This window comes from Loxodonta africana, chromosome 4 (assembly GCF_030014295.1).
Source record: "Loxodonta africana isolate mLoxAfr1 chromosome 4, mLoxAfr1.hap2, whole genome shotgun sequence".
Taxonomy (NCBI): Eukaryota; Metazoa; Chordata; class Mammalia; order Proboscidea; family Elephantidae; genus Loxodonta; species Loxodonta africana.
The window spans coordinates 128,957,916-128,984,583 of record NC_087345.1 but is presented as its reverse complement, the minus strand read 5'-3'; the positions used below and the strand labels follow the sequence as shown (position 1 = coordinate 128,984,583).

Genomic DNA, 26,668 nt, shown 5'->3' with positions numbered 1-26,668 from the left:
AGAAGGCAATGTAGCAGAAGTGGGGACCACAGACATTTGGGCCACTTCCTCATATAACTTACTTGTGTCTTCAGGACCCGCTCGAGCCTAATCTTGAGTGTACCACTTTCATTTGACAATTAAGCATTTTGTTCATGCCCAACTTTGTCTTGTGGGTCTGACAACACTCAGGTTGGGTGGTAACTTGTTGGCTCATGGTTATCTGTTCAGTCTGTACTAAGACCCAGTAACAAGCTAAAGGCTGTTTCTCAAAAGGTGAGTAGTTATCTTCAGAGGTTGGCAGGATTTTGCATATATATGTATGTGAAGAGAGACATGTATTCAAGCAATTGGCTCACCTGATTTTTGGGAGGCTGGCAAATCCAAAATCTGTCATTAAGGCAACAGGCTAGAGATCTTGCAGGCTTGCATCCAAAAAATCATGCGTAAAACAAAAAGAAAAGTCAAGATTGCAGAAGTTATAACAAAATATCTTTTTATTGTCTGAAGGCAGAACACTCCCTTTTTGCTCTTAAGGTCTTCAACCTATTGACTGAGGCCCACACATATTATGAAACAATATGCTTTACATGAGGCCAACTGATTCAATCAATCACATATGACTAGATCATAACAGCAACTAGACTAGTGTTTAAACAAAAGGCTGGGCATCATAGCCTAGTCAAGTTGACTCATAAAATTAACCATCATACGAGCAGCACAATCCAGTAGAAAACTGTAATAGTTAAAGTACTTTCACACAGGTAGGAAGAATTTTTGGTAATAATGAAGTATGTTTCATAATGATAGATTTTCTAACTCATTTAGGAATATGATCTTTACTAATTTTTACATACTTAATAACAGGTTCAACAAAGTATTGAAAGAAATGAACAAATAATCATAAATGGAGAGTTAAATGCTTCTCTCTCAATACTTATGAAACAAACAGCTGTATCTTCAAGGCTTTAGAATGATTTAAATTAGATAATTAACTTACACGTACACATACACACACAACATGCAAGTATAGAATACACATATATTTCAAGTTCACATGCAGCTTTTCCCAAAGTATGTTACATGCTAATATTTCCAAAAATGTAAACAGTATGTAGTTGTGCTGCTAATTTGTTAGTCACTAGCCAAGTTTAGCAAATAGGCTAAATTTAAATTCAAATTTTAATTTTAATTAAGTAAAAATTTAAAAAAAGAATTAAAAATTAATTCCTCAGTAACACTAGCTGCATTTAGCCTCAGATGTAGAACATTTTCCATTTCACAACAAATTCTATAACTGCATACTACCTAAAATAAAAATCAATCATAAAAATTTGAAAATCCTTATATGGTGTTTACTACAGCAATACTTCTCTAAATAAACCATGGGTGAAAAGAATGATCACAAAAAATGTTCATAATTTCATATAAATTTACATAAAAATGTAACATTAAAATCTGTCCTGTATAAAGGAAAAAGGGAGAAGATGCAAATAACTAAGGTCAGAAATGAAAGTGGAGGCATTACTACTTATATTACAAAAACCAAAAGGAAATAAGGAGCCTTATTGGCACAGTGGTTAAGAGCTCTGTGATGGGGACTTGAAATGTGGCTATTCGGATTTAAATTTAAATTAATTAAAATTAAATAAAATTTTAAAAAATCGGTTTATCTTTCACACTAACCACATTTTAGATAAAGAAGTAGAACATTTCCATCATTACAAATTCTCTAACAAGAGTGTAACTTAAATAGACATCAATAAAAGAATTAAAAATTCATTATATGATTTTTAATTCAGTAACATATTGCTGAATAACGTATGGTTAAAAGAATGATCATAATGACTGCTCGTAATTTTGAGATAAATTAAAAGTGTAACATTAAAAGCATGTCTTGTGAAAAACTGATTGCCTTAAATGCATGTATTAAAAAAAAAAAAAGGAAAGAAGAAAATCAAGTGCTTCAGCGTTCATCACAAGAAAAGATCCGTATCTTCTCAAGTTTTTCCTGGGCATACACACAGCCCTGTACAAGGGTACAGCCTTCTAGATTCCCAGTTACATTTATTAACTTTACAAAGTTCTCTCTGAACATCTTCTCCCTTAGGTCTTCCTCTTAATCTTCAGTCAGGTTCTTTCAGCCCCTACTGGTATTACAACCTCAGCTGTAGTGTTAAACAATTGCGGTTGATTGTTTTCAGTAAAACGTTTTCCCACAGAGTTAACTCCAACTCCCCCAAATAACCACAATGTCCTGTGAATGCGGTTTTACAGGGAGCTTGGAGAAAGGGCAAATGATAACAATTTTGTGATTATGGGACTTTTAAGAGCTCCGAACTTGATCTTCCTCTTCAGTAGTGGCATGCCTGCTAGTTTTCATGGCTACCACGGGGCTGAGGAGAGGTGGTTTGATGTAGGCCAGGTTAAAATGGCACAAACACTATCTTTCTTACTGAGGTTCATTAATTTTTCTTGAATAAATGCTTCCCATATTGTTTCTAGCCTTTAATTTCCCGAATCTTGAAAAAATTAATCTGATAATTCTTGCTAGTGTTTTCTTCCCTTTATATGGGATATTCACAGAGGTCTTCACTCCACCTTTGTAGAAATCTCAACCCTCAGCAGAGTTCTCATTGTAAAAATTGCTAAGCTGTTATTAAAAATTGTATTGAAATGTGAATGGCCAATAATATATATAAATTCTTGAAAAAGAATGAAAAATTTGAGCACTCATAAAACCAGAAATTCAGATTTCTTATAAGACTACTGTAATTCAGATATTTTTGTTTTGTTACAAAATTATACAGATAAATAAAAATATGGAACAAGATACTCAAGGAAGACACTGGAAGTTATGGTTATAGTTTATTACAGAAAAGGATACTGATGAAAATTAGCCAAGGGAAGAAGCACATAGGGTAGAGTTCATGAAGGTTCCAAACGTGGAGCTTCCAGTACAAACAACTTAATTGATTTTAAGACTTTTACAACCATGGTACTATTTCTGATTCATCAAATATAAAGACACCTGAAAGACTTCAACCTCAGGTGTTTTAACCCTGCATCTTACGCTTACAAATGTATATTTTTGAAGATCCACAACTGTCTGAGTGAAGTCTACTTGAGAGCAGCTTGGCACAGTTATATGTAGCATGTGATGAATCAGCTACACTGTAATGAATAAAAATATAGAAACCCATTATATTTTGTGTGATAATCCATAAAACAATGCGTTTTCCATGCAACAATAATAGAAGAATATTATAAAAATGGATATATATGCATTTCTCATGAAATATTAGTAACAATCATTATGAACACTGAGAGCTTCATTCTAACTAATATTTATGTCAACATTTCAAGTCATTAATTTTCAATTTCTTTCTACATATCTGTAATTCACTTTAGGCACATTTATTAGTATTATCTGAATTTTTCCTTTTTGTATTTTTCTTCTTCTATATACCATCATTCAGAAAAACTTACCTTTGGTTGAAAATTAAGCCATTTATCCATAACCATGGGTGATTACTGCTTTCACGAGAGAGTCCAATCCAAGAAGGAGATAAAAAGAACAACATAAACTTCTCCCAGAAAACAAAACAAAGCAAAACAAAATTCTGTTTTAATAACCATTATGAAGAAATTTATTACTTTAAAAAAACACAGGTAGCATTTTCTTTCACTTCATTTCACTTCAAAACAAGGTATGAGTGCTAAATTCTAACACTAAAAATATATTAAAGTTGAAAATCACAATTCTTGTTGTCAAAAACTTTCACAAATATGTTTACTTTTGATTTTAAAATAATTATTTAAACATTAATACTTAATAGATTTATTCTTCTAATGTTACTAAAAAATTAAATTCATGTAACTGAATAGTTGTCTGGGTTCAAAAAACTGTCATAGTCAAGATTTGAATAAGTCTTTAGACACTGTGACATTGTTCTCTCCAAAAATGTGTATTTTCCTGCTATGTTTCTCAGGGCTTGGTTTTGTAAAGGAAATTAAAGAGCTGCCACTGGGGAGATAAATGACATGGAGGCCAAAAAATTTAGTTTTCACGGGCCCAACACTGTTCTTTAACTAGGCTAGTCCCACTTCTACTAGTTTTTGTGCTGTAGAAGCTTTAATTTAGAAAGCCAGTGATACACATAAGCACACAAAGACACACTTAAACACGTACACTGAAAGGGAGAGAAAACAGAATTCAATATGTTGCAAAACTACACTTTCCAAAGTAGCATACACTTTCAGGTATGAAAGAAATAAATACACTCTCAGATGTAGGAGAACTAAAAAAATTGTCAATAGCAAACCTTCTCATTAAGACTGATATGAAAGTTCTTCAAACAGAGAAGAAATGAATAAGAAAGAAGGTTGAAGGATAGAAAGAAAGAACAATGGAAAGAGCAGAAATATAAATACTTACAATAGAATACCCTTCTTATGAGTTTTCCAAATCATATTTAATTAATTAAACAAAGATTTTGATGTCATCTGAAAATCAATTCAATAATATTTAAAACTAGAGAAGTTTCCATTGACGTCGTGTCAATTCTGACTCATAGAGACACTATAGGAAAGAGGAGAGCTGTACCATGGGCTTTCTAAGGCTGTAAATTTTTATGGAAGCTGACTGGCAAATCTTTCTTCCCGTGGAGTGGCTGGTAGGTTCGAAGTGCCAAATTTTCAGTTAGCAGTGGAGTGTTTAACCACTGTGTAACCAGGGACTTAAATGGGAGTGAGGTTTCCAAACTTTGCTGAAAGTATAAAACATTGGTACCAGCAGACCTCGAAGAGTTTCAATTGTATATCAAAATAGTCAGATCAACCACTAAGAAAACTATACAAAAAATAGAGTAAAACTACTCTAAATAAATAATATAAAATTCTAAAAATGCTCAAATTACCCACAAGTAAGTAAGAACAAGAGAAACAATAACCAGAGGAAACAAACTGAAAAAATAAAATAAAATGGCAAACTTAAGCTCTGCTTTTGATCTCATACTGCATTCCTGTAGGATGTTACTTACCAATAGTAGAAACTGAGTGAAGAATACACATAATCGCTCTGTATTATATTTTATAATTGAATATGAGTTTATAATCATGTCAAAATAAAATGTAAAATTTTTAAAAGTTAGTGATATTTGGATCAGCTAAAAGCATTCATTTGAAATTGGGGTGAAATAATCTTGAGACCATTACTCGACAAGAGTGACAATCTAAATCACATGCTATGCTGTGCTCTTACACATAATGCTAGCTGCTAAATATTTTGGAAGGGAATTTATTTTCCTTCACTTATGCATTTTAAAGCTATATTATTAAAATACGTATAAGAAAAAAATATTGATTTTGGTTTGAAACCTATATTCACGTAAAGATTTGTTTTAGCTTAAATTTTTCAACTTTCTTTTTTTTTAGTAGTTTACATGTAGGATTTTAAGCTAGAGATGTTAAACTGAAAAACTTAGAATAGCAGATATAATATGTGTTTGACACACTTGTAAATAGCACTTCTTGATTTCTGGTTGAAAAACATTAACTAGGATAGCTTTAAGATGCCTATTATAAATCATAGGACATTCAATAAAATATTTAGAAAAGAAGTATAAATAACAACCCAATAATGGTGATAAAAATAAATCATAAATATTACTCAATTATTGCAAGAGTAGGCAGAAAATGGGGAAAAGAATAAAAAAATGCAATTGTTTAAACTAGCATGATATAGATTTAAATCCAAACATATCAGTGATTGCACTATATGTAATTGATATAAACAATCTAATTATATGACAGAAAATGTCAGATGGAACAAAAAAAGCTAACCCAAATAACTGTATGTTGCCTTTAAGAAATCTATTTTGTGTATAGTAACATGTTGTTGTTCATTGCTATAGAGTTGGCTTTAACTCATGGTGACATTATATACAATTGAATGAAATGCTGCCTGGTCCTGTACCTTCTTCATGATAGTTGGTATGTTTGAGTTAATTGCTGCAGCTATGCGTCAATCTATCTCATTAAAGTTTCCCCTCATTTTCACTGACCCTCTACTTTACCAAACATTATATCCTTTTCTAATGATTGATCTTTCATGATGACATGCCCAAAGTGCAAGCAAGCCAAAGCTTCACCATTCTTGCTTCTAAGAAGCATTCTGGTTGTATTTCTCCTAAGACTGACAATTTATTTGTTCTTCTAGCAGCCCAATTTATATTCAATATTCTTCACCAAACACAATTCTAACACATCAATTATTCTTCTATCTTCCTTTCTCATTGTCCAGATTTTACATTCATGTGAAGTGATTGAAAAGACCGTATCTTTGGTCAGGAATACCTTAGTCATCAAAGTGACATTTTTGTTTTTCAAACATAAAAGAGGCTGGTTGCAGCAAATGTGTCCAATGCAATATTTCTTGACTGTTACTTCAGTGGTAGTTGATTGTTGATCCAAGTAGAATGAAATCATTGGCAACTTCACTTTCTTCACCTTTTATCATGATGTTCTTTTTTGCTTCAGTTTTGAGGATTTTCATTTTCATTATGTTCAAGTGTAATCAATACTGAAGGCTGTAGTCTTTGATCTTCATCAGTTCTTCAAGTTACCTTCAATTTTGGTAAGCAATGCTATGTCATCTGCACATCGCAGGTTGTTAATGAGTCATCCTCCAATTCTGATACTGCATTTTTTTCATATAGGACCAGGTTTTCAGATTATTTGTTCAGCATAAAGATTGAAAAAGTGGAGGCAGGACCAAGATGGTGGAATTCTCAGATACTCCCTGTCATCTCTCTTATAACAAAGACTAGGAAAAAACAAGTGAATCAGATATATATGAAAACCTAGGAACCCAAAACACTAAAGGCACAGCTGAAGAATTGGACTGAGTGACAGGTGGAAGGAGAGACAATTCAAAAACAGTAGGAACAGGGAATTATAGATCACAGGCTTGCCAGTGTCCAACTAGCTGATTCTTCACAATGCACACAGGTTGAGTCAAGCAGCAACATTCCAAGCTGAAATCCAAGCAGCAAATCTGTACATACCTTGAGAATCAAAATGGAGTGACACCAGACCAGCAAAAGTTAAGAACGAGGTTCCAAACCATAGCCCTTTCCCCCACCACAGCTCCATGCCCAAAGAGCACACCTTTCTCCTCATCCGTCCCCCTCCCTGCTCCACCAGTCCCAGTGACATTCAACGCCACCACACCTCCTAAGTCTGGAATCATGGCCCAGTCCTGAGGCTCTGCTCCTTCTCCCAGACACTGGCATAGGACTTGCAGCCCCTTCAGCCACAGCAGTTACCCACATCAGCACCTTTCTGGCTGATCTGGCCTGGCAGGCCCTCATTAGGACAAAACAGACAGGGCATACACTTGAAGCCCATTTTAGCCTGCAGCAGCCAAGTTGGAGCTGAAGTTTTGTGGCATTTGACAGTACTTTACCCCCTAAGAAGTGATTTCAACAGCCCACATCAGGACCCGGAAGGTTGGCAGTACTACCCACTCCATCTAGCTGCCCAAGACCAGGGTCTGAAAATTAGTGGTGACCCCCAATCCCTCAATCCAATGGTACTGGGTACCCAAGGACTCGCTGCACTACCACCCCCACTAAACACTAGTAGACAGGGGCATGCCATCTGGCCAGGCACCAGGGGTAGGCGACAGCTCCCTGTCTTGCTCCCCACTTCACCCCTCACTGCAACCAGAGACCCGTGCCTGCCCTGAACATACCCACACAGTTTTGCCTGCCCAGGACCACAGTATAGTCTCTGCAACACACACTAAGTGACCGACCACCCAGGCATCTGCACTCTGGCCAACTGGTAAGCAGCAGAGCACACACACAACACTCACCCCAATGACTAGGAAGAGCAGCCCTGCACCAAGAGCCAGGTGACCAGCAGGACAAATTCACCACCTTCCAAAAAAATGCCACCTACATCATCAACACCCCTGCAAGAACAGTGAACAGACTCCCAGGCTCACACATCTAGTAGTTGCTCTAACCACCTGGAGACAGGAAGTGAAAGCAACAACAAGGCAAGATTAATGACCAGAGCAAGACACACACCCAGACCATTGGACATAAAAAGACAAAACAAAACAAAAATTCATGATGCAATAAACAAAAATACAATAAACATATAAATACAACAACTTACTGATGCCTCGAGAAAGAGTCAATATCAAATCACATAAAGAAGCAGGCAAGATGCTCCAAAAAATGACAGAAATGAAGAACCAGAAAACATCCAGGAGGAAGATAGGTCATGGAACTACCTGATAAAGAATTCAAAAGATTAATATACAGAGCTCTCAAAGAGAGCAAGAAGGAGATCAGGCAAAACAGAGAGCAAAACAAGGAAAACACAGAGAAAGCAATACAAGAATTCAGGAAAACAATACAAGAACAAATTGACAGAATAAACAGGTTGCTAGAAACCCTACAGAGAGAGCAACTAGAAATTCAAAACATTAACAATAAACCTTCAGAATTTGACAAGTCAATAGAAGGGCATAGGAGCAGAACTGAGATAATGGAAGTCAAAATCAGTGAGATTGAAGATAAATCCCTGTGCACCAAATTGTTTGAGGAAAAATTGGAAAAAAGAATGAAGAAAGTGTAAGGGTTATGTGGGACACTATCAAAAGGAAAAACCTACGAGTGACAAGAGTACCAGAACAGCAGTGGGGGAAGTAGTGGGAAAAACAGAGAGAATTGTCAAAGATTTGCTGGCATAAAACTTCCCCAATACCATGAAAGACAAAAAGATACCTATCCAAGAAGCTCAACAAACTCCGTACAGGGTAGACCCCAAAAGAAAGTCACCAAGACATATCATAATCAAACTTGCCAAAATCAAAGGCAAAGAAAGAATCCTGAGAACAGCTAGAGTTAAACAAAAAATCACCTACAAAGGAGAACCAATAAGACTAAGCTCTGACTATTCAGCAGAAATCATGCAGTCAAGAAGGCAATGGGATAACATACACAAAGACTTGAAGGAAAAAAAAAAAATTGCCAGCCAAGAATTATATATCCAGGAAAACTGTCTCTCAAATATAATGGTGAAATTACGTCCTTTCCAGATAAACAGAAATTTAAGGGAGTAGGTAAAAACCAGATCAAAAATTATAAGAAATAGTAAAGAAAGTCTTCTGGTTAGAGAACCAATAACAAGAGACAACAGTCTAAGACTGGGACATAAGGCAGATCAAACAGATATCAACACAGACAGGGAATTCACAAAAACAAAACAAAGCTAAAAGACTGAAAATAGGGAATCAGAGATGTCATTATGTAAGCAACAACTAAGTCAAAACAAAAAAGAGGAAATAATGGTTGCCTTAACTTTTTTTTTTTTTAGTTATCTAGTGCTGCTAAAACTGAAATACAAGTAGATGGCTTTAACAAACAGAAACTTATTCTCTCAGTCTAGGAGGATAGAAGTCCAAATTCAGAGTACTAGCTCTAGAGGAAGACTTTCTCTCTGTTTGTTCTGGGGTAAGGTCCTTGACATCAATCTTCCTCAGGTCTAGGTGAATCTCAGCGTAGGGACCTTGGGTCCAAAGGATGTACTCTGCTCCTGGGGCTCCTTTCTTGATGGTATAAGGTCCCTCCCTCTTTGCTTGCTTCTCTTTCCCTTTATCTCTTGTAAGATAAAAAGGGATGCAGGACACACCCCAGGGAAACACCCCTTACATCAGATCAGGGCTGTGACCAGAGTAAGTGTGTTGTATCCCACCCTAATCCTTTTTAACATAACCTAAACTTGTCTCGTTAACCACAGGCAGAGATTAGAGTTTACAACACGTAGAAAAATTAGATCACAAAATGGAAGACAACCACATAATACAGTTAATCATGGCCTACCTAAGTAGACAAGTATTTTGGGGGGACACCATTCAATCCACCACAATGATGTACTCACAGAACCTCCATAAGGAGAGGAAGCCAAGGAGATATCAAGAAATGAAAGACTGGTATAAACTTAGAAAAATAAAAAAATTTCAAGGTAACCACAAAGCAAGCTAACAAACCTACCCATCAAAATAAAGAAGAACATAGACACAGCAAACACAAAATCAACAATTATGAAAGAGATGAAAACAAAATACATAAACAAAAAGAACTCAGCATAGAAAATTAAGCAGAACAAAGAAACTGTCAATACCACACACACAATACAACAAAACGACAGCAGTAAACTCATACCTATCAATAATTACACTGAATGTAAATGGCCTAAATGTATCAATAAAGAGACAGACAGTGGCAGGATGTATTAAAAAAAAATGTGATCCATCTATATGCTGTCTATAAGAGATACATCTTAGGCACAAAGACATAAACAAACTAAAACTCAAAGGGTGGAAAAATATATTAAGTAAACAATAACCAAAAAAGAACATGAGTGGCAATATTAATCTCTGATAAAATAGGTTTTAAAGCAAAATCCATCATAAAGGATAAAGAAGGACACTATATAATGATTAAAGAGTCAGTACTCCAGTAGGACATAACCATAACAAACATATATGCACCCAACACCAGGGTGCTAAAATACATAAAACAAACTATAAAAACATTGAAAAGAGAAACAGACAGCTCCTCAACAGTAATAGGGGACTTCAACACGCCACTTTTGGTGAAGGACAGAACTTCTAGAAAGAAACTTAATAAAGATACAGAAAATCTAAATGCCACCATCAATCATCTCGAACACTTAGACACATACAGAACGCTTCACTCAACAGCAGTAAATGATATATACTTTTTCAATACACATGGAACATTCTCTAGAATAGGCCACATTTTAGGCCACAAAGCAAGCTTTAACAGAATCCAAAACATCAAAAATATCACAAAGCATCTTTTCTGATCATTATGCCATAAAAGTAGAAACCAGTAACAGAAACAGTAACAAAAAAGTCAAATATATGGAAAAAGAACAACACCTTATTCAAAAACTACTCGGTTATAGAAGAAATCAAGGATGGAATAAAGATATTCATAGAATCGAATGAGAATGAAAACACATCTTACCAGAACCTTTGGGACACAGGAAAAACAGTGCTTAGAGATCAATTTATAGCAATAAATGCACACATCCAAAAAGAAGACAGGGCAAAAATTAAAACATTAACCCTACTACTAAAACAAATAGAAAGAGAGCAACAAAAAAGGCCCTCAGGCACAGAAGAAAGGAAATAATAAAAGGTAGAGCAGAAACAAATGAAATAGAGAATAGAAAAACAATTGAACAAATTAACATGGCCAAAAATTGGTTCATTTAAAAGATCAACAAAATCAACAAACCATTGTCCAAACTGACAAAAGAAAAACAGCAGAAGAAGCAAATATCCCAAATAAGAAATGAGATGAGTGATATCACAACAGACTCAACTGAAATAAAAAGGATCATAACAGAATTCTATGAAAAGTTGTACTCCAACAAATTTGAAAATCTAAAGAAAATGGACAAATTTCTAGAAGCACACCACCTACCTAAACTAACACAAACTGAGTTAGAAAAACTAAATAAACCCATAACAAAAGAAAAGATTGAAGAGGTAATAATAATAATAATTTAAAAAATCCCAACAACGACACAAAAAAAGCCCTGGTCTTGATTTCAATGGAGAATTCTATCAAACTTTCAGAGAAGAGTTAATGTCAGTACTACTAAGTTATTTCAGAGCATAGAAAAGGAAGGAATACTACCAAACATTCTATGAAGCATAACCCCGATACCAAAACCTGGGTATACCATCAAAAAAGAAAACTACAGACCAATATTCCTGAAGATCATATACGCGAAAATTCTCGACAAAATTCTAGCCAATAGAATTCAACAGCATATCAAAAAAAGACAAAATATTATGACCAAGTGGAATTCATACAGGTATGCAGGGATGGTTCAGCATTAGAAACTCAATTGACATAATCCATCACACAAATAATACAAAAGAAAAGAATCACATGATCATTTCAGTGGATGCAGAAAAGACATTTGAAAAAGTCCAATACAAATTCCTGATAAAAACTCTCAGCAAAATAGGAATAGAAGGGAAATTCCTCTACATAATAACAGGCATTCAAACAAAACCATGAGTCAAAGTCTACTTGATGGCAAGAGGTTTTTTTTTTTTTTTTTTTTTTTTGGTTTTATACAAAAACAATAGCCAACATCATTCTAAGTAGAGACTGAAAGCATTCCCCCTGATAATGGGAACCAGACAAGGGTGCCCTTTATCACCACTCTTATTCAGCACTGTGCTGGAAGTCCTAGCTAGAGTAATAAGGCAAGAAAAAGAAATCAAGGGAATTCAAATTGCTAAGGAAGAGGTAAAACTATACCTATTTGCAGATGATATGATCTTATACATGGAAAACCCCATATATCCAAAAGAAAACTACTGAAACTAATGGAAGATTTCAGCAAAGAAGCAGGATACAAGATTAATATACAAAAACCAGTTGGATTCCTCTACACCAGTATGGAGAATTTCCAAAAGGAAATCATCAAATAAATACCATTTACAATAGCCCCCAAGAGGATAAATTACTTAGGAATAAATGTAACCAGGGATGTAATAGACCTGTCCAAGGAAAACTATAAAACATTACTACAAGAAACCAAAGGAGAACTACATAAGTGACAAAACATACCATGCTCCTGGATAGGTGAACTCAACATTGTGAAAATGTCAATTCTACCCAAAGTGTTCTACAGATACAATGCAATCCCAATCGAAATTCCAACAGCTTTCTTTAATAAGATGGAGAAACAAATCACCAATTTTATATGGAAAAGGAAGAGGCCCAGATTAAGAAAGCATTACTGAAGAGGAGGAACAAAGTGGGAGACACTACCTGATTTTAGAACCTACTATGCAGCCATGGCAGTCATAGCAGCCTGGAACTGGCACAGCAACAGACACATTAATTAATGGAACAGAACTGAGCACCAAGACATGAGCCCATCCACCTATGAGTAGCTGATACTTGACAAAGGACCAAGTCCATCAAATGGGGAAATGACAGTCTCTTTAACAAATGGTGCTGGCATAACTGGATGTTCATCAGTAAAACAATGAAAGAAGATCGATATTTCATGCTATACACAAAAACTAAGGCAAAATGGATCAAAGAACTAAATATAAAATCTAAAAGAATAAATATCATAGAAGAAAAAGCAGGAACAATGCTAAGGTCCCTGCTATGTGACATAAATAGTATAGAAACCGTAATTAATGCGCAAACACCAGAAGAGAAACTAGATAACTGGGACCTCCTAAAAATTAAACACTTATGCTCATCAGAAGACTTCATCTAACCAGTGAAAAAGTACCTACAGACTTGGGAAGAAACTTTTGGCTCTGGCATATCTGAAAAGGGTCTTATATCTAAAATATATAAAATACTTCAACATCTCAATAATGAAAAAGACAATCCAATTAAAAATGGGCAAAGGATATGAACAGGCACTTCACTAAAGAAGACAGTCAGGAGATCAACAGACATATGAGGAAATACATATGATAATTAGCAATTAGGGAAATGCAAATCAAAACTATAGTGAGATACCATCTCACCCCAAGAATAGTGTCACTATTCAAAAACACACACAGAAATATTGGAGAGGTTGTTGGGGATTGGAACTCTTATGCACAGCTGGTGGAAATATTAAATGATAAAACTACTTTGGAAAATGATATGGTGCCTCCTTGAAATGCTAGAAATAGAAATATCATATGGTTCAACAATCCCACTCCTAGGAATATACACTAGAGAAATAAGAGCCATTACACAAATAGACATATGCACACCCATGTTCATTGCAGCACTGTTCACAATAGCAAAAAATACTCATCCACAGATAAATGGATAAAAAGATCATGGTACATACATACAATACAATACAATACAATGATAAAGAACAATGATGAATCCTCAAAACACCTCACAACGTGGATGAATCTGGAAAGCGTTATGCAGAGTGAAGTTAGTCACAAAAGGACAAATATTTTGTGAGACCACTATTACAAGAACTCAAGAAAATATTTTCAAACAGAAAAAAAAAATACATTTTTGGTGGCTACAAGGTTGGGGAGGGGGAAAAAAAAACTGAGGGGAATTCACTAAATGGTGGGGAGGGAGGGCAAGGGGAAATCACTAACTAGACAGTAGACAAGTGTCAACTTTGGTGAAGAGAAGGACAGCAAACAATATTGGGGAAGTCTGCACAACTGAATTAAAGAAAAAGCATAGATGTCTCCTAGACATATCCAAACACTTTGAGGTACCAAGTAGCTGGGGCTGGGGGCTGGGGACCATAATCTTGGGGGACGTGTAGGTCAATTGGTATAACAAAGTTCGTAAAGAAAGTGTCTGGAGCCTTAAAATCTTGCTAGTGGCCATCTAAGATACAACTATTGGAACTGTCCTGTCCTGTCTGGAGTAAAGGTGAATGAAGAAAACCAAAGACATAGGAAAATATTAGCCCAAAGGACTAAAGGACCACATGAAAAAGAGACTCCAGCATCCCGAGCCCAGAATTAGATGGTGTTCTGACAGGGATCAAAGAGCAAAGAGTCCTGGACAGAGCTGGAGACAAACGTAGAACAGATTTCGAATTCAGGAAAAAAAGACCAGACTTACTGGTCTGACAGATACTGGAGGAACCCCCAAAACCATGGCTCCCTGCCTACCTTGAACTGAACCAAACCCTGAAGCCTATAAAACATGTGGCTGTCAGTTTGTGGTACTCTGGGAGCTTGCATGTTACTGTGATGCTGGAAGCTATGCCATCAGTATTCAAATACCAGCAGGTTCACCCATGACGGACAGGCTTCAGCTGAGCTTCCGGACTAAGACAGACTAGGAAGAAGGACCTGGTGGTCTACTTCTGAAAAGAATTAGCTGGTGAAAACCTTATAAATAGCTGCAGAACAATGTCTGATATACTGCCTGAAGATGAACCCCTCGGGTCGGAAGGCACTCAAAAGACAACTGGGGAAGAGTTGCCACTTCAGAGTAGAGCCAACCTTAATGATGTGAATGGAGTCAAGCTTTCATAACCTTCATCTGCTTATGTGGAACAACTCAAAATGAGAACAGCTGCAAACATACATTAATAATAGGAACATGGAATGTATGAAGTATGAATCTAGGAAAATTGAAAATCATCAAAAATGAAATGGAACACATAAACATAAATATCCAAGGCATTAGTGAGCTGAAATGGACTGTTAGTGGCCAGTTTGAATTGGGCAATCATGTGATCTACTATGCCGGGAATGACAAGTGGAAGAGGAATGGTGTTGTATTCATCACCAAAAAGGACATTTCAAGATCTATCCTGAAGTGCAATGCTGTCAGTGATAGGATAATATCCATAAGCCTACAAGGAAGACCAGTTAATATGACTACTCTTCAAATTTACACACCAACCACTAAGGCCAAAGATGAAGAAATTGAAGATTTTTACCAACTTCTGCAGTGTGAAATTGGTGAAACATGCAATCAGAATGCATTGATAATTACTGGTTATTGGAATGGAAAAGCTGGAAACAAAGAAGAAAGATTGGTAGTTGGAAAATATGGCCTTGGCAATGCTGGAGATTGCATAATAGAATTTTGCAATACTAATGACTTCTTTTTTGCAAATATCGTTTTTCAACAACATAAATGGCTACTATACCCCCAATGGACATAAATGAATCAAATTGAATACACCTGTGGAAAGAAATGATGGAAAAGCTCAATATCATTAATCAAGACAAGGCCAGGGGCCGACTGCAGAACAGGTCCTCAATTGCTCATATGGAAACAAATTCAAATTGAAGTGAAGAAAATTAGAACAAGTCCAAGAGAGCCAAAGTACAATGCTGGGTATATCCCACCTGAGTTAAGAGACCATCTCAAGAATAGATTGGATGCACTGAACACTAAAGAGCAAAGACCAAACGAGTTATGGAATGACATCAGACATCATACAAGAAGAAAGAGTGGAAAGAAAAAAAAAGGCCAAAATGGACATCAGAAGAGACTCTGAAACTTGCTCTTGCAAGTTGAGTAGCTAAAGTGAATGGAAGAAATGATGAAGTAAAAGAGCTAACAGAATATTTCAAAGGGTGGCTCTAGTAGAAAAAGTACTATAATAAAATGTGAAAAGATCTGGAGATAGAAAACCAAAAAGGAAGGACACACTAGGCCTTTCTCAAGCTAAAAAACTGAAGAAAAATTCAAGCCTCGAGTTGCAGTATTGAAAGGTTCTTTGGGTAAAATACTGAACAAAGCAGGAAATATCAAAAGGAGATGGAAGGAATGGGCAAAGTCACTGTACCAAAAAGAATTTGTTCATGTTCAGCCTATTCAGGGGGAAGCATATGATCAAGAACAGACGGTACTGAGGTAAGAAGTCCAAGCTGCACTAAAGGCATTGGTGAAAAACAAGGCTCCAGGAATTGATAGAATACGAACTGAGATGTTTCAACAAAGGGATGCAGTGCTGGAGATGCTCACTTGTCTATGTCAAGAAAATCGGAAGGCAGCTACCTGGCCAACTGACTGGAAGATATCCCTATTTATGCTTGTTCCCAAGAAAGGTGATCCAACTGAATGCAGAAATTGTGGAACAGTAGCATTAATATCACACGCAAGTAAAATTTTGGTGAAGACCATTCAAGAGTGGTTGCAGCAGTACATTGACAGAGAGCTGCCAGAATTTCAAGCCGATTCAGAAGAGGATGTGGAACAAGGGGTATCATTGCTGATGTCAAATGGATCCTGGCTGAAAGCAGAGAATACCAAAAAGATGTTTACTTGTGTTTTATTGACTATGCAAAGGCATTGACTGTGTGTATAATAACATTATAGATAACATTGTCAAGAATAGGAATTCCAGAACACTTAATTATGCTCATGAGGAACCTGTACATAGATCAAGAGGCAGTTGTTCAAACAGAGCAAGGAGATGCTGTGTGGTTTAAAGTCAGGAAATGTGTTCATTAGGGTTGTATCCTTTCACCATACTTTCAATTTGTATGCTAAGTAAATAATCTGAGAAGATGGACTATATGTAGAATGGGATATCAGGATTGGAGGAAGGCTCATGAACAACCTGTGATATGTGGATGACACAACCTTGCTTGCTGAAAGTGAAGAGGACTTGAACCACTTAGTGACGAAGATCAAAGACTACAGCCTTCAGTATGAATTACACCTTAACATAAAAAAAAAAAAAAATTCTCACAACTAGACCAATAAGTAACATCATGGTAAACAGAGAAAAGAGTGAAGTTGTCAAGAATTTCGTTTTACTTGGGTCCACAATTAACACCCATGGAAGCAACAATCAGGAAATCAAACGATGTATTGCATTAGGGAATGTGCTGCAAAAGACATTTTAAAATGTTAAAAAGCAAAGTGTCATCTTGAAGACTATGATCCGCCTGACCCAAGCCATGGCATTTTCATTTGCCTTATATACATGTGGAAGCTGGACAGTGAATAAGGAAGACCGAAGAAGAATTTATACCTTTGAATTACGGTGTTGGCAAAGAATATTGAGTATACTATGGACTGCCAAAAAGAACAAAAAAATCTGTTTTGGAAGAGGTACAACCAGAATGTTCCTTAGAAGCAAGGATGGTGAGACGTCCTTTCACATAGTTTGGACAGGTTGTCAGGAGGGAACCATTCCTGGAGAAGGCCATCATGCTTGGTAATGTAGAGAGTCAGAAAAAGAGAGGAAGACCCTCAATGAGATGGATTGACACTGTGGCTGCAACAATGGGCTCAAGCATAACAATGGATCATGAGGATGACGCAGGACCTGACAGTGTTTCATTCTGTTGTACATGGGGTCACTATGAGTACGAATTGACTCAAGGGCACCTACCAACATAAAACAAAAATAACACATGCAAGAACACGCTTCTTAGTTCAATCAAATATACAAAACCAAATAGGCAACTCCTGTTCAAAAGCAAGATGTGAAGGTAGGAAGGGACAGGAACTGGATGAGTGGACACAGGGAAGCAGTGGGAGAAAGGGGGAGTGTGCTGTCACATTGTGGGGATTACAGCCAACATCACAAAACAATGTGTGTACACATTTTTGAGTGAGAAATTAACTTGAGCTGTAAACTTTCACCTAAACAATTAAATTAAAAAAAAATGAGAGATTCAATAAGTAAGGTGAAAGAATGCTAACAGCCTGCCACACACCTTTTCCAATTTTGAACTACATAGTATGCCCTTGTTCAGTTTGAATGACGCCTCTTTATCAGTACAGTTCCTGCGTGAGCACAATTCAGTGCTCCAGAATTGCCATTCTTTGTAATGTTACCCATAATTTGTTACGATCCACACAGCTGAATGTCTTTGCATAGTAGACAAAAGACAGGTAACTATCTTTCTGGTGTTCCCTCTCTGCTTTTGGCCAATATGCATCTGCCATCAGCAGTGATAACTCTCATTCAAGTCTGAACCCAGATTAAACTTTGGCAGTTCTCTGTCATTGCGCAGCTGCAGCTGGTTTTGAATTATCTTCAGCAAAAATTTTGATAATCTCTGCATTCTATATGATCACCTTCCTTTGGAGTAGGCATGAATATGGATCTGATATGTTAAATATTCCTTTTTTAAATTGAATGACAATGCCATATAAACACTAATCCAAAAAAAAAAAAGATCTGCTGTGGCTATACTGCTATCTGACAAAGTAATGTTCAGAACAAGGAATATTACAAAAGATAAAGAGTACCACTAAATAATGATAAAGGAGTCGATTGACCAAAAAACACAAAATAATTTTAAATATGTATGTACCTAACATCCAAGTTTCAAGTACATAATGCAAGTCTGATAAGGTAGAAAGATGAAAAAGGCAAATCCACAATTATAACTGCTGACCCTTGTACTCTCCTCTCTCTATTTAATAGGATATGTAGTCAGAAAATCATTAAGTAAAAAGAAGAGTTGAACATCATCATCAACGATCTTGACCTAAAGGACATTTATAGAACATACCACACAATAATGCACATTTTCACATGCATAGTATATTCACCAAAATAGACCATACTTTGGACCACAAACAAACCGATAAATTTTAAGGAATTAAAATCATCAAAGGTTGTTATTTTTATTTTTAACTCAATGAAATATAATTAGAAATTGATAAAATAAAATATGTGGAGAATTTAAATAACCCAAGAGGTCAATGAGAAAGTCACAAGGAAATTAGAAAAAAAAAAAAAAAAATGAAAACACAGCATATTGAAATTTGTGGGATGTAAAGCAGTGCTAAGAGGCACATTTATCATATTAAATGCTTATTTTAAAAAAAGAGAAAATGTTTCAACTCAATGATCTAATATTCAACTTAAGAAAATAGAAAATGAAGAGAAAAACTGAAACAATGAAGGGAAAATATATAAACATAATAGCATAAATTAATGAAAATGAAAATTGAAAAACAGAATAAATAAATGAAACCAAATTATGTTCTTGGAAAGGTTAATCAAAGTCCCCTTGAATTCCACAGAAATTTAAAATGTATGTACGCATAGCTACTTGCACAAGATTTTTCATAGCAGCTTTTTTTTTTTCATAATAGCAAAAATCTGGAGATAATTCAAATGTCCATTAACACACTGAAAAAAGAGACAAAAAGTAGAATATGTACTCACTTGTGAAGTGAAGCATTGATAGAGGAAAAACTAAGCTATGATGGTGGAAGTCAGAAGTCTGAAAGCGAGTACTTATGGGATGAAGGAAATATTGTCTTGATTGGGGTGGTGTGTTCATAGATGCATACATTTGTCAGAGTCAAACTGTACATGCAAAATCTGGGCAGTTGAATACAGGTGAATTATGCCTCACTTATAAAATAACACAAAAATAATAGATAACATCACCACCTTGAAATACTCATCCAGAAGTTAATCAACAACTGAATGGATAAGCAAATTGTGGTATATCCACACAATTAAAAAAAACAATTTTTTTTTTTTTAGTTACTGTAAGTAAATTACAGTATATCCATACACTCACTACCCAGTAATAAAAACAAAAACTCTTGAAACATGCTTGGATGAATCAAGGATAAATCTCAAAATAATTATTTTAAATGGAAGAAATTAGAAAAAAATGTAGATTCCATTTATAAAAAAAAGTTCTAGAAAGTGTCAACTAATCAATGGTGATAGAAAGTGGATTAATGGTTGCCTGTAATTGGAGGTTGGTGAAGGATGGAAGAAGGGACCATAAAAGTGAGTAATGAAACTTTTAAAGGTAAGAGTTTTTTGTTTACTTATATAACACAGCAGTGAAAATTAGCAAACCACATCTAACTGCAATGATATGAATCAATTGCATAAATGTCATATGTGAATGAAATAAGATAGACTCTAAAATGCATACTAGATGATTCCATTTATATAAAATGTGAAAACAAACAAAGCTAGCCTATAACAGTAGTCAGGATTGTGCTTTGGGGAAAGGAAGGAAAATGATTAAAAGAAGAAAAATGGGCAAGCTGATGGGGGTCTAGCATTTTCTATTTCTTGACCTGATTTGTAATTACATGGAAGCTATTCACTTTGGGATTAATCTTCACAATCTTGATATATTTAGATTTATTTATGTATGGTTAAATGAAACAACAAAGATTAAGAAAAAAAATTATAGAAGAATTGCTTTTCATAAAAAGCAAGAACTGAAAGTAAACCAATGCATATTAATGGCATAAAATGTAAATAAAGCACTGTCAGTTCAAGCAATGGAGCACTACATAGCCCAGAAAATAAATAAAGAACAACTCTGGATAAATCAGTCTTAGAAGAATCACAATCAGAATGCCCCTTAGAAAAGAGGATGGCGAGACTTTCAATTGCTTAGTTCAGACATGTTATCAGGAAAGACCAATCACTAGAAAAGGTCACCTTGTTTGGTAAAGTAGAAAAAAGTAGAGCGTCAGTGAAAATGTGAGAAACCTTCAATGAGATGTATTGACAGCAATGGACTCATACCAATGATTATTAAGATGGCACAGGATCAGACAATGTTTTTTGTTGTTGTACATAAGGTCACCATGGGTTGGAGTGAACTCGAGGGCAACTAACAACACCATGGACAAAAATATGGATGAATTCTAAAAAATATAATGTCAGCTGAAATAAGACACTAAAGAGTTCATATGGCATAATAATATTTACATAAGTTTGCAAAGTAGGCAAATCTTTATTCTTTAAGATGCATAGGAAACATATGGCATGTCGGTAATGCTTTTTGATAAATACTTGTTATTGACTCAAATATATTTTGTACATATTTGTTTTTGTACATTATACCTTTAAATAAAACATTTTAAATATTTGAAAACTTACCATTTCTTCTTCATTGTCTATATAAATCAGATTAGATTTCTTAAAAGTACAGGCGTTCTGACTCTCAGTCCAGTTTTTTTTATCACTACTAATAAAATAGCAATTGTTGGAATAGGATAACCAGTCCTCTGGACAACAGCCACAATGATATGCTGAATAAAGAACATAAATTACTATACAGAATCAATTTGAATTAAACAATAAAAATTAATTGACATATTTGCATAGACATAAGCATATATCTACATAACCTATATATACAATCTTATGCACTCATACATACATATTAAAAAAAAAACACATACACACACACAATCAGCCTCCTATCCCCTAATTTATGCACCATTAAAAGCAAACAAACACATGTCCTGAAAATCACTGAACAACACCACTTTATTAGAATAGTAAAATCATTTGTTTCATTGTTGTTGCTAATCTTTTTTTTTTTTTAATCTTTATAGGTAAGCTTTCGGCTGCTAATCGAAAGATCAGCAGTTCAAATCCACCAGTCGCTCCTTGGAAACCCTATGGAGCAGTTCTACTCTGTCCTATACGGTCACTGCGAGTCGGAATTGACTAGATGGCAATGGATTTTGGTTGGTTTTTGGTAATCTTTATAAAAGCAGTGGGAAATTTGGGCCGATTGTCAAAAAAAGGGTATAGTGATTTTAAAAGAATATTTCTTGTAAATTTGGAACAAGAAGGATTTTCTCATGTGATCTTTATTAATGAAATTTGTTGCTAAATTTTTGAAGGTTACAAAAAAATCTGTTATTATTTCTTCATGGCCTGAAATAGAAACAAAATGCAATCTTAATACATTAGAACTTTTAAAATTACTACATACCTCTCTGTGTTCTGTTCTCTTCCAGCATTCCAATAGCTACAAAGATTATAGTAATTGTTATAGAGATTAATATTTCTGTAACAAATCATTATAATTTTGTTTCCTAGTTTGAAATGTGGTGTATCATTTAGTATTATAATAATGTACATTAAATTTTTTTACTAATAAAAATTAATAAAGTAATGAAGGTTTTTGGAAAAATATATAAAGAGCCTAATGGGCGTTTGATTTAACTACCTTCAAAAATTAATTTTTATTTCTCAGTAAATGTTTTCAGTCTCTGAATGCAAGCCCTTGAGATGTGACAAACACACATGTACGTATATACACACCCACACCCACACAATATACACATTTATAATTAACAACAAATACTCTGTACAATCATTCTGTTGTTTACACTTTTGGAAAACTCAGACTAACCTTTCCACATTTAGTCCAGATTGATAAGACACTATTTGCCAAGTTAAAAAAATTTGGCAAAGATATGGCAGAAATGCATACATTAAAATGATAATTCGATTCCATAATATAAAGAAATATCTAGAGGCATCTTCAAACCTTTAAAGGGAATATTGCCTTACAATTTTTCAAAAACTTACAGGGAGTACCAACTACGACTGTCACGGTTATTACACTGGCCATCAAGACAATGCAGATGATTCCCAGGATCCCAGCAACGAGCTTCCCTGGAGGTGATAGAAGATATGCAGAGAGGGAAATGGAAACACAGAGATAGGATAGATGGACTCAATGTTTAGAAAGTTTACATATAAGAGAGCCCAGATGCACAGGGAATCATATACATAAATACGGGACATTGAATCCACATTCTCCATTGTAATTTTTCTCTCAGAACACACCATCGCATTTTCAGTAAAACAATAGCTGAGGAGTTGTTCATCAAAGGTTGCAAATTTCAACAATGCCTGAATAGAATTAATCTTCAGATTTCATAGTAGAATATGATTATCTGTACTTCAGGTATGACACTCAAAAATGAAAAATAGTGAGCCTGCTCCCTTCATCTGACTAACCTTCCTCCATGTCTTCATTTTCACTTTCTCCCCACATCTCTGCACAAGAGCTTCACATCCTAGTGTAGTTATATTGAGAACGGATTAAATGATTTACCTTTGCAGTGGAAATTCTTGTCATTCTTCTGAAGATCCTGGGAAGCACTATGAAAGTTTAATTCCACATAAGTTATTTCTTGCTCAGTGACTGAAATGGAGCTATCAGCGTTCTTGGGTTTGATTTGCTGCCTTTTGGGGTTCTTGGCCATACCCAATTCTGAGTAGGTTACTGTTTGATCATTCATCTCTGCAGCTGAGGTGTGTCAAGGTCTGTGCTCTATGAGAAACTGTGCTTAAGAAGGAAATACGTGCTGTTTTTATATATGACAAGATCAAACTAGGTGGGGAGGAAGGGTAAGTATCAGTGCTCACTTTGCAGATGAGAATCTAAAGTTCTGGTTCTAATTTACTCAGAGCCTTGCACAAATATCTCATGCTGGAATAAGTAATTTTTAAAGATATTCTGTATTCAATTAAATATTTTTGGTTGGAGTAATACAAAGCAAAAATTATTGAAGAATAAAGAAGTTCATAAATAGAATATCCATACTTATTAAAAATAATATTCCACAGAAATATTTTAAACCATTGTAATACCTGGGTTAAAAGTTAAAATGCTTCATTGGAAACTAATAATGCCTTAAATTATGACAATATTGTAATACAATAATGACTAAAGACTACATGTTCCAAAGAAACGGGAATTGGAAAGATGCACTAAATAGTGACTTATGTTTATTTATAAAGGAAATAAAATGTTATTATATGACCTTATTCTTATTAAAGAACTGGTGACGTGTTCTGAGAAATCATTACATATTTAAGGAAATATATATCAGAATAATTGTATAACACAGTGAACTTATCAACAGCCTACAGAATATTGGAAACACCATTTTAAACAACTTAAAATATATATTTTTTATACAAAAATTATTTGACGATTTATGTAGAAGATGACAACATTAAAACAAAAAAGAACAACTAAAAATGTAGGCATAGATTTTTTCATATGGAGAGGAAGTCAAGGTGATATAAAGAAGTAAAAGTTTGGTTTAAACTTAAAAAGATGGGGTAAATATGAAGGTAACCACAAAGGAAACTAACAATTGAACACATCAAAATAAAAAACAAGAAAAACATAAAGACTCAGCAAATACAAAACCAACAACAATGAAAGAGATGAAAAGAAAATACATAAAGAACAAGGACGCAGTACAGATAATTAGGTGAAACAAAGAAACTGTCAACAGCACAAAAAAATACATCAAAATGACAGAATTAAATTCATTAAAAAAAAAATTCATATCTATCAATAATTACACTAAATTTAGAGGAACTAAATGCACCAATAAAGAGACAGAGAGTGGCAGAATGGATAAAAAAAGGAAACACCATCCATCTATATGCTGCCTAAAAGAGACAAACCCTTAAGATAAAGATACTTAAATCAAATAAAAAACAAACTAAAACTCAAAGAATGGAAAAAAATATATGCATTAAGCAAACAACAATCAAAAAAGAACAGGAGTGGCAATATTAATCTCTAACCAAATAAACTTTAAAGCAAAATCCACCACAAAGGATAAGCAGAGACATTGTATAATGATTAAAGGGTCAATACACCAGGAGGATATAACCATAATAAATATTTATGCACCCCACCAGAGTTCCAAAATACATAAAACAAACTCTAACAGAATTGAAAAGAGAAATAGACAGCTCCACAGAAATAGTAGGAGAATTCAACACACCACTTTCGGTGAAGGACAGAACATCCAGAAAGAAGCTCAATAAAGACATGAAACATCTAAATGCCACAATCAACCAACCTGATCTCATACACATACAGAATACTCTGCCCAACAGCCGCCAAGTCTACTGTTCTTTCCAGTGCACACGGAACATTCTCCAGAATAGACCAATATTGGGATATAAAGCAAGCCTTAACAGAATCCAAAAAATCAAAATATTAGGAGGCAACATTTCTGGCCAAAAAACCATAAAAGTAGAAATCAATAACAGAAACAAAAAGGAGAAAAATAAAACACATGGAAACTGAACAACACCTTGCTCGAAAACTACTGGGTTATAACAGAAATCAAGGACAGAACAAAGAAATTCATAGAATCAAATGAGAATGAAAACACATTGTACCAGAACATTTGGGATATAGCAAAAGTGATGCTCAGAAGTCAATTTATATATAGCAATAAACGCACATATCCAAGAAGAAGAAAGGGACAAAATCAAATTTACCCTATAATTCAAATAAATAGAGAGCAGCAAAAGAAGACTTCAGGCACCAAAAGAAAGGAAATAATTACAATTAGAGCAGAAATAAATGAAATGGAATATAGAAAAACAATTGAAAAAGTTAACAAAACCAAAAGTTGGCTCTCTGGAAAGATCAATAAAATCGATAAACCACCGGCTAAACTGACAAAAATAAGAAAGGAAGCAAATAACCTGAATAAGAAATGAGATGGGCGATATCACAACAGACCCGGCTGAAATTAAAATAGACATAACAGAATACTATGAAAAATTGTACTCCAACAAATTCAAAAACCTAGAGGAAACAGACAAATTTTTAGAAACATACTACCTGCCTAAACTAACACAAACCAAGGCGGAAAAGCTAAATAAACCTATAACAAAAGAAGAGATTGAAGAGGTAATTTTTAAAAATCCTCCCTACCCCCCCCCCCAAAAAAGCCCTGGCCCAGATAACGTCGCTGGAGAATTCTACTAAACTTTCAGTGAAGACTTAACACCAGTACTACTAAAGGTATTTCACATCATAAAAAAAAGATGGAACACTCCCACACTCATTCTATAAAGCCAACAGAACCCTGATACCAAAACCAGGTAAAAAGACACCACAAAAAAGAAAATTACCCAACATTCCTCATGAATGAGGCTAATATCCCTCATGAACAGTCACAAAAATCCTAAACAAAATTGTAGCCAATAAAATTCAACAACATATCAAAAAATTAATTCACCGTGACCAAGTGGGATTTATACCAGGTATGCAGGGATGGTTCAGCATTAGAAAACAATGTATTCTATCACATAAATAAAAGACAAGAATCACATGGTCTTATCAAATGATACAGAAAAGGCATTTGACGAAGTCCAACACCCACTCATGATAAAAAAAATCTCAGAAAAATAGGAATAGAAGAGAATTCTTCGACATAATAAAGGGCATTTATACAAAGCCAACAGCCATCATCATTCTAAATGGAGAGTCTGAAAGCACTTTTATTTAACACGCTGCTGAAAGTCCTAGCCAGAGCAATAAGGCAAGAAACAGAAATAAACAGCATCCAAA

At 34.9% G+C, this 26,668-nt stretch overlaps 1 protein-coding gene across 1 annotated transcript; it reads right to left on the bottom strand.

Annotated features, from left to right (window-relative positions):
* Nucleotides 1-142: 142 nt before the first annotated feature.
* Nucleotides 143-23,649, bottom strand: LOC100662163 (NKG2-A/NKG2-B type II integral membrane protein-like). The gene is made up of 6 exons (XM_023542162.2): nt 23,387-23,649; nt 22,855-22,941; nt 22,253-22,288; nt 21,406-21,557; nt 3,469-3,566; nt 143-3,153 (listed from the first exon to the last, which is right to left on the bottom strand). The coding sequence occupies exons 1-6, from the start codon at nt 23,571-23,573 to the stop codon at nt 3,036-3,038; spliced, it is 678 nt and encodes a 225-aa protein (XP_023397930.1). The 5' UTR covers nt 23,574-23,649; the 3' UTR covers nt 143-3,035.
* Between the last annotated feature and the right edge of the window lie 3,019 nt (nt 23,650-26,668).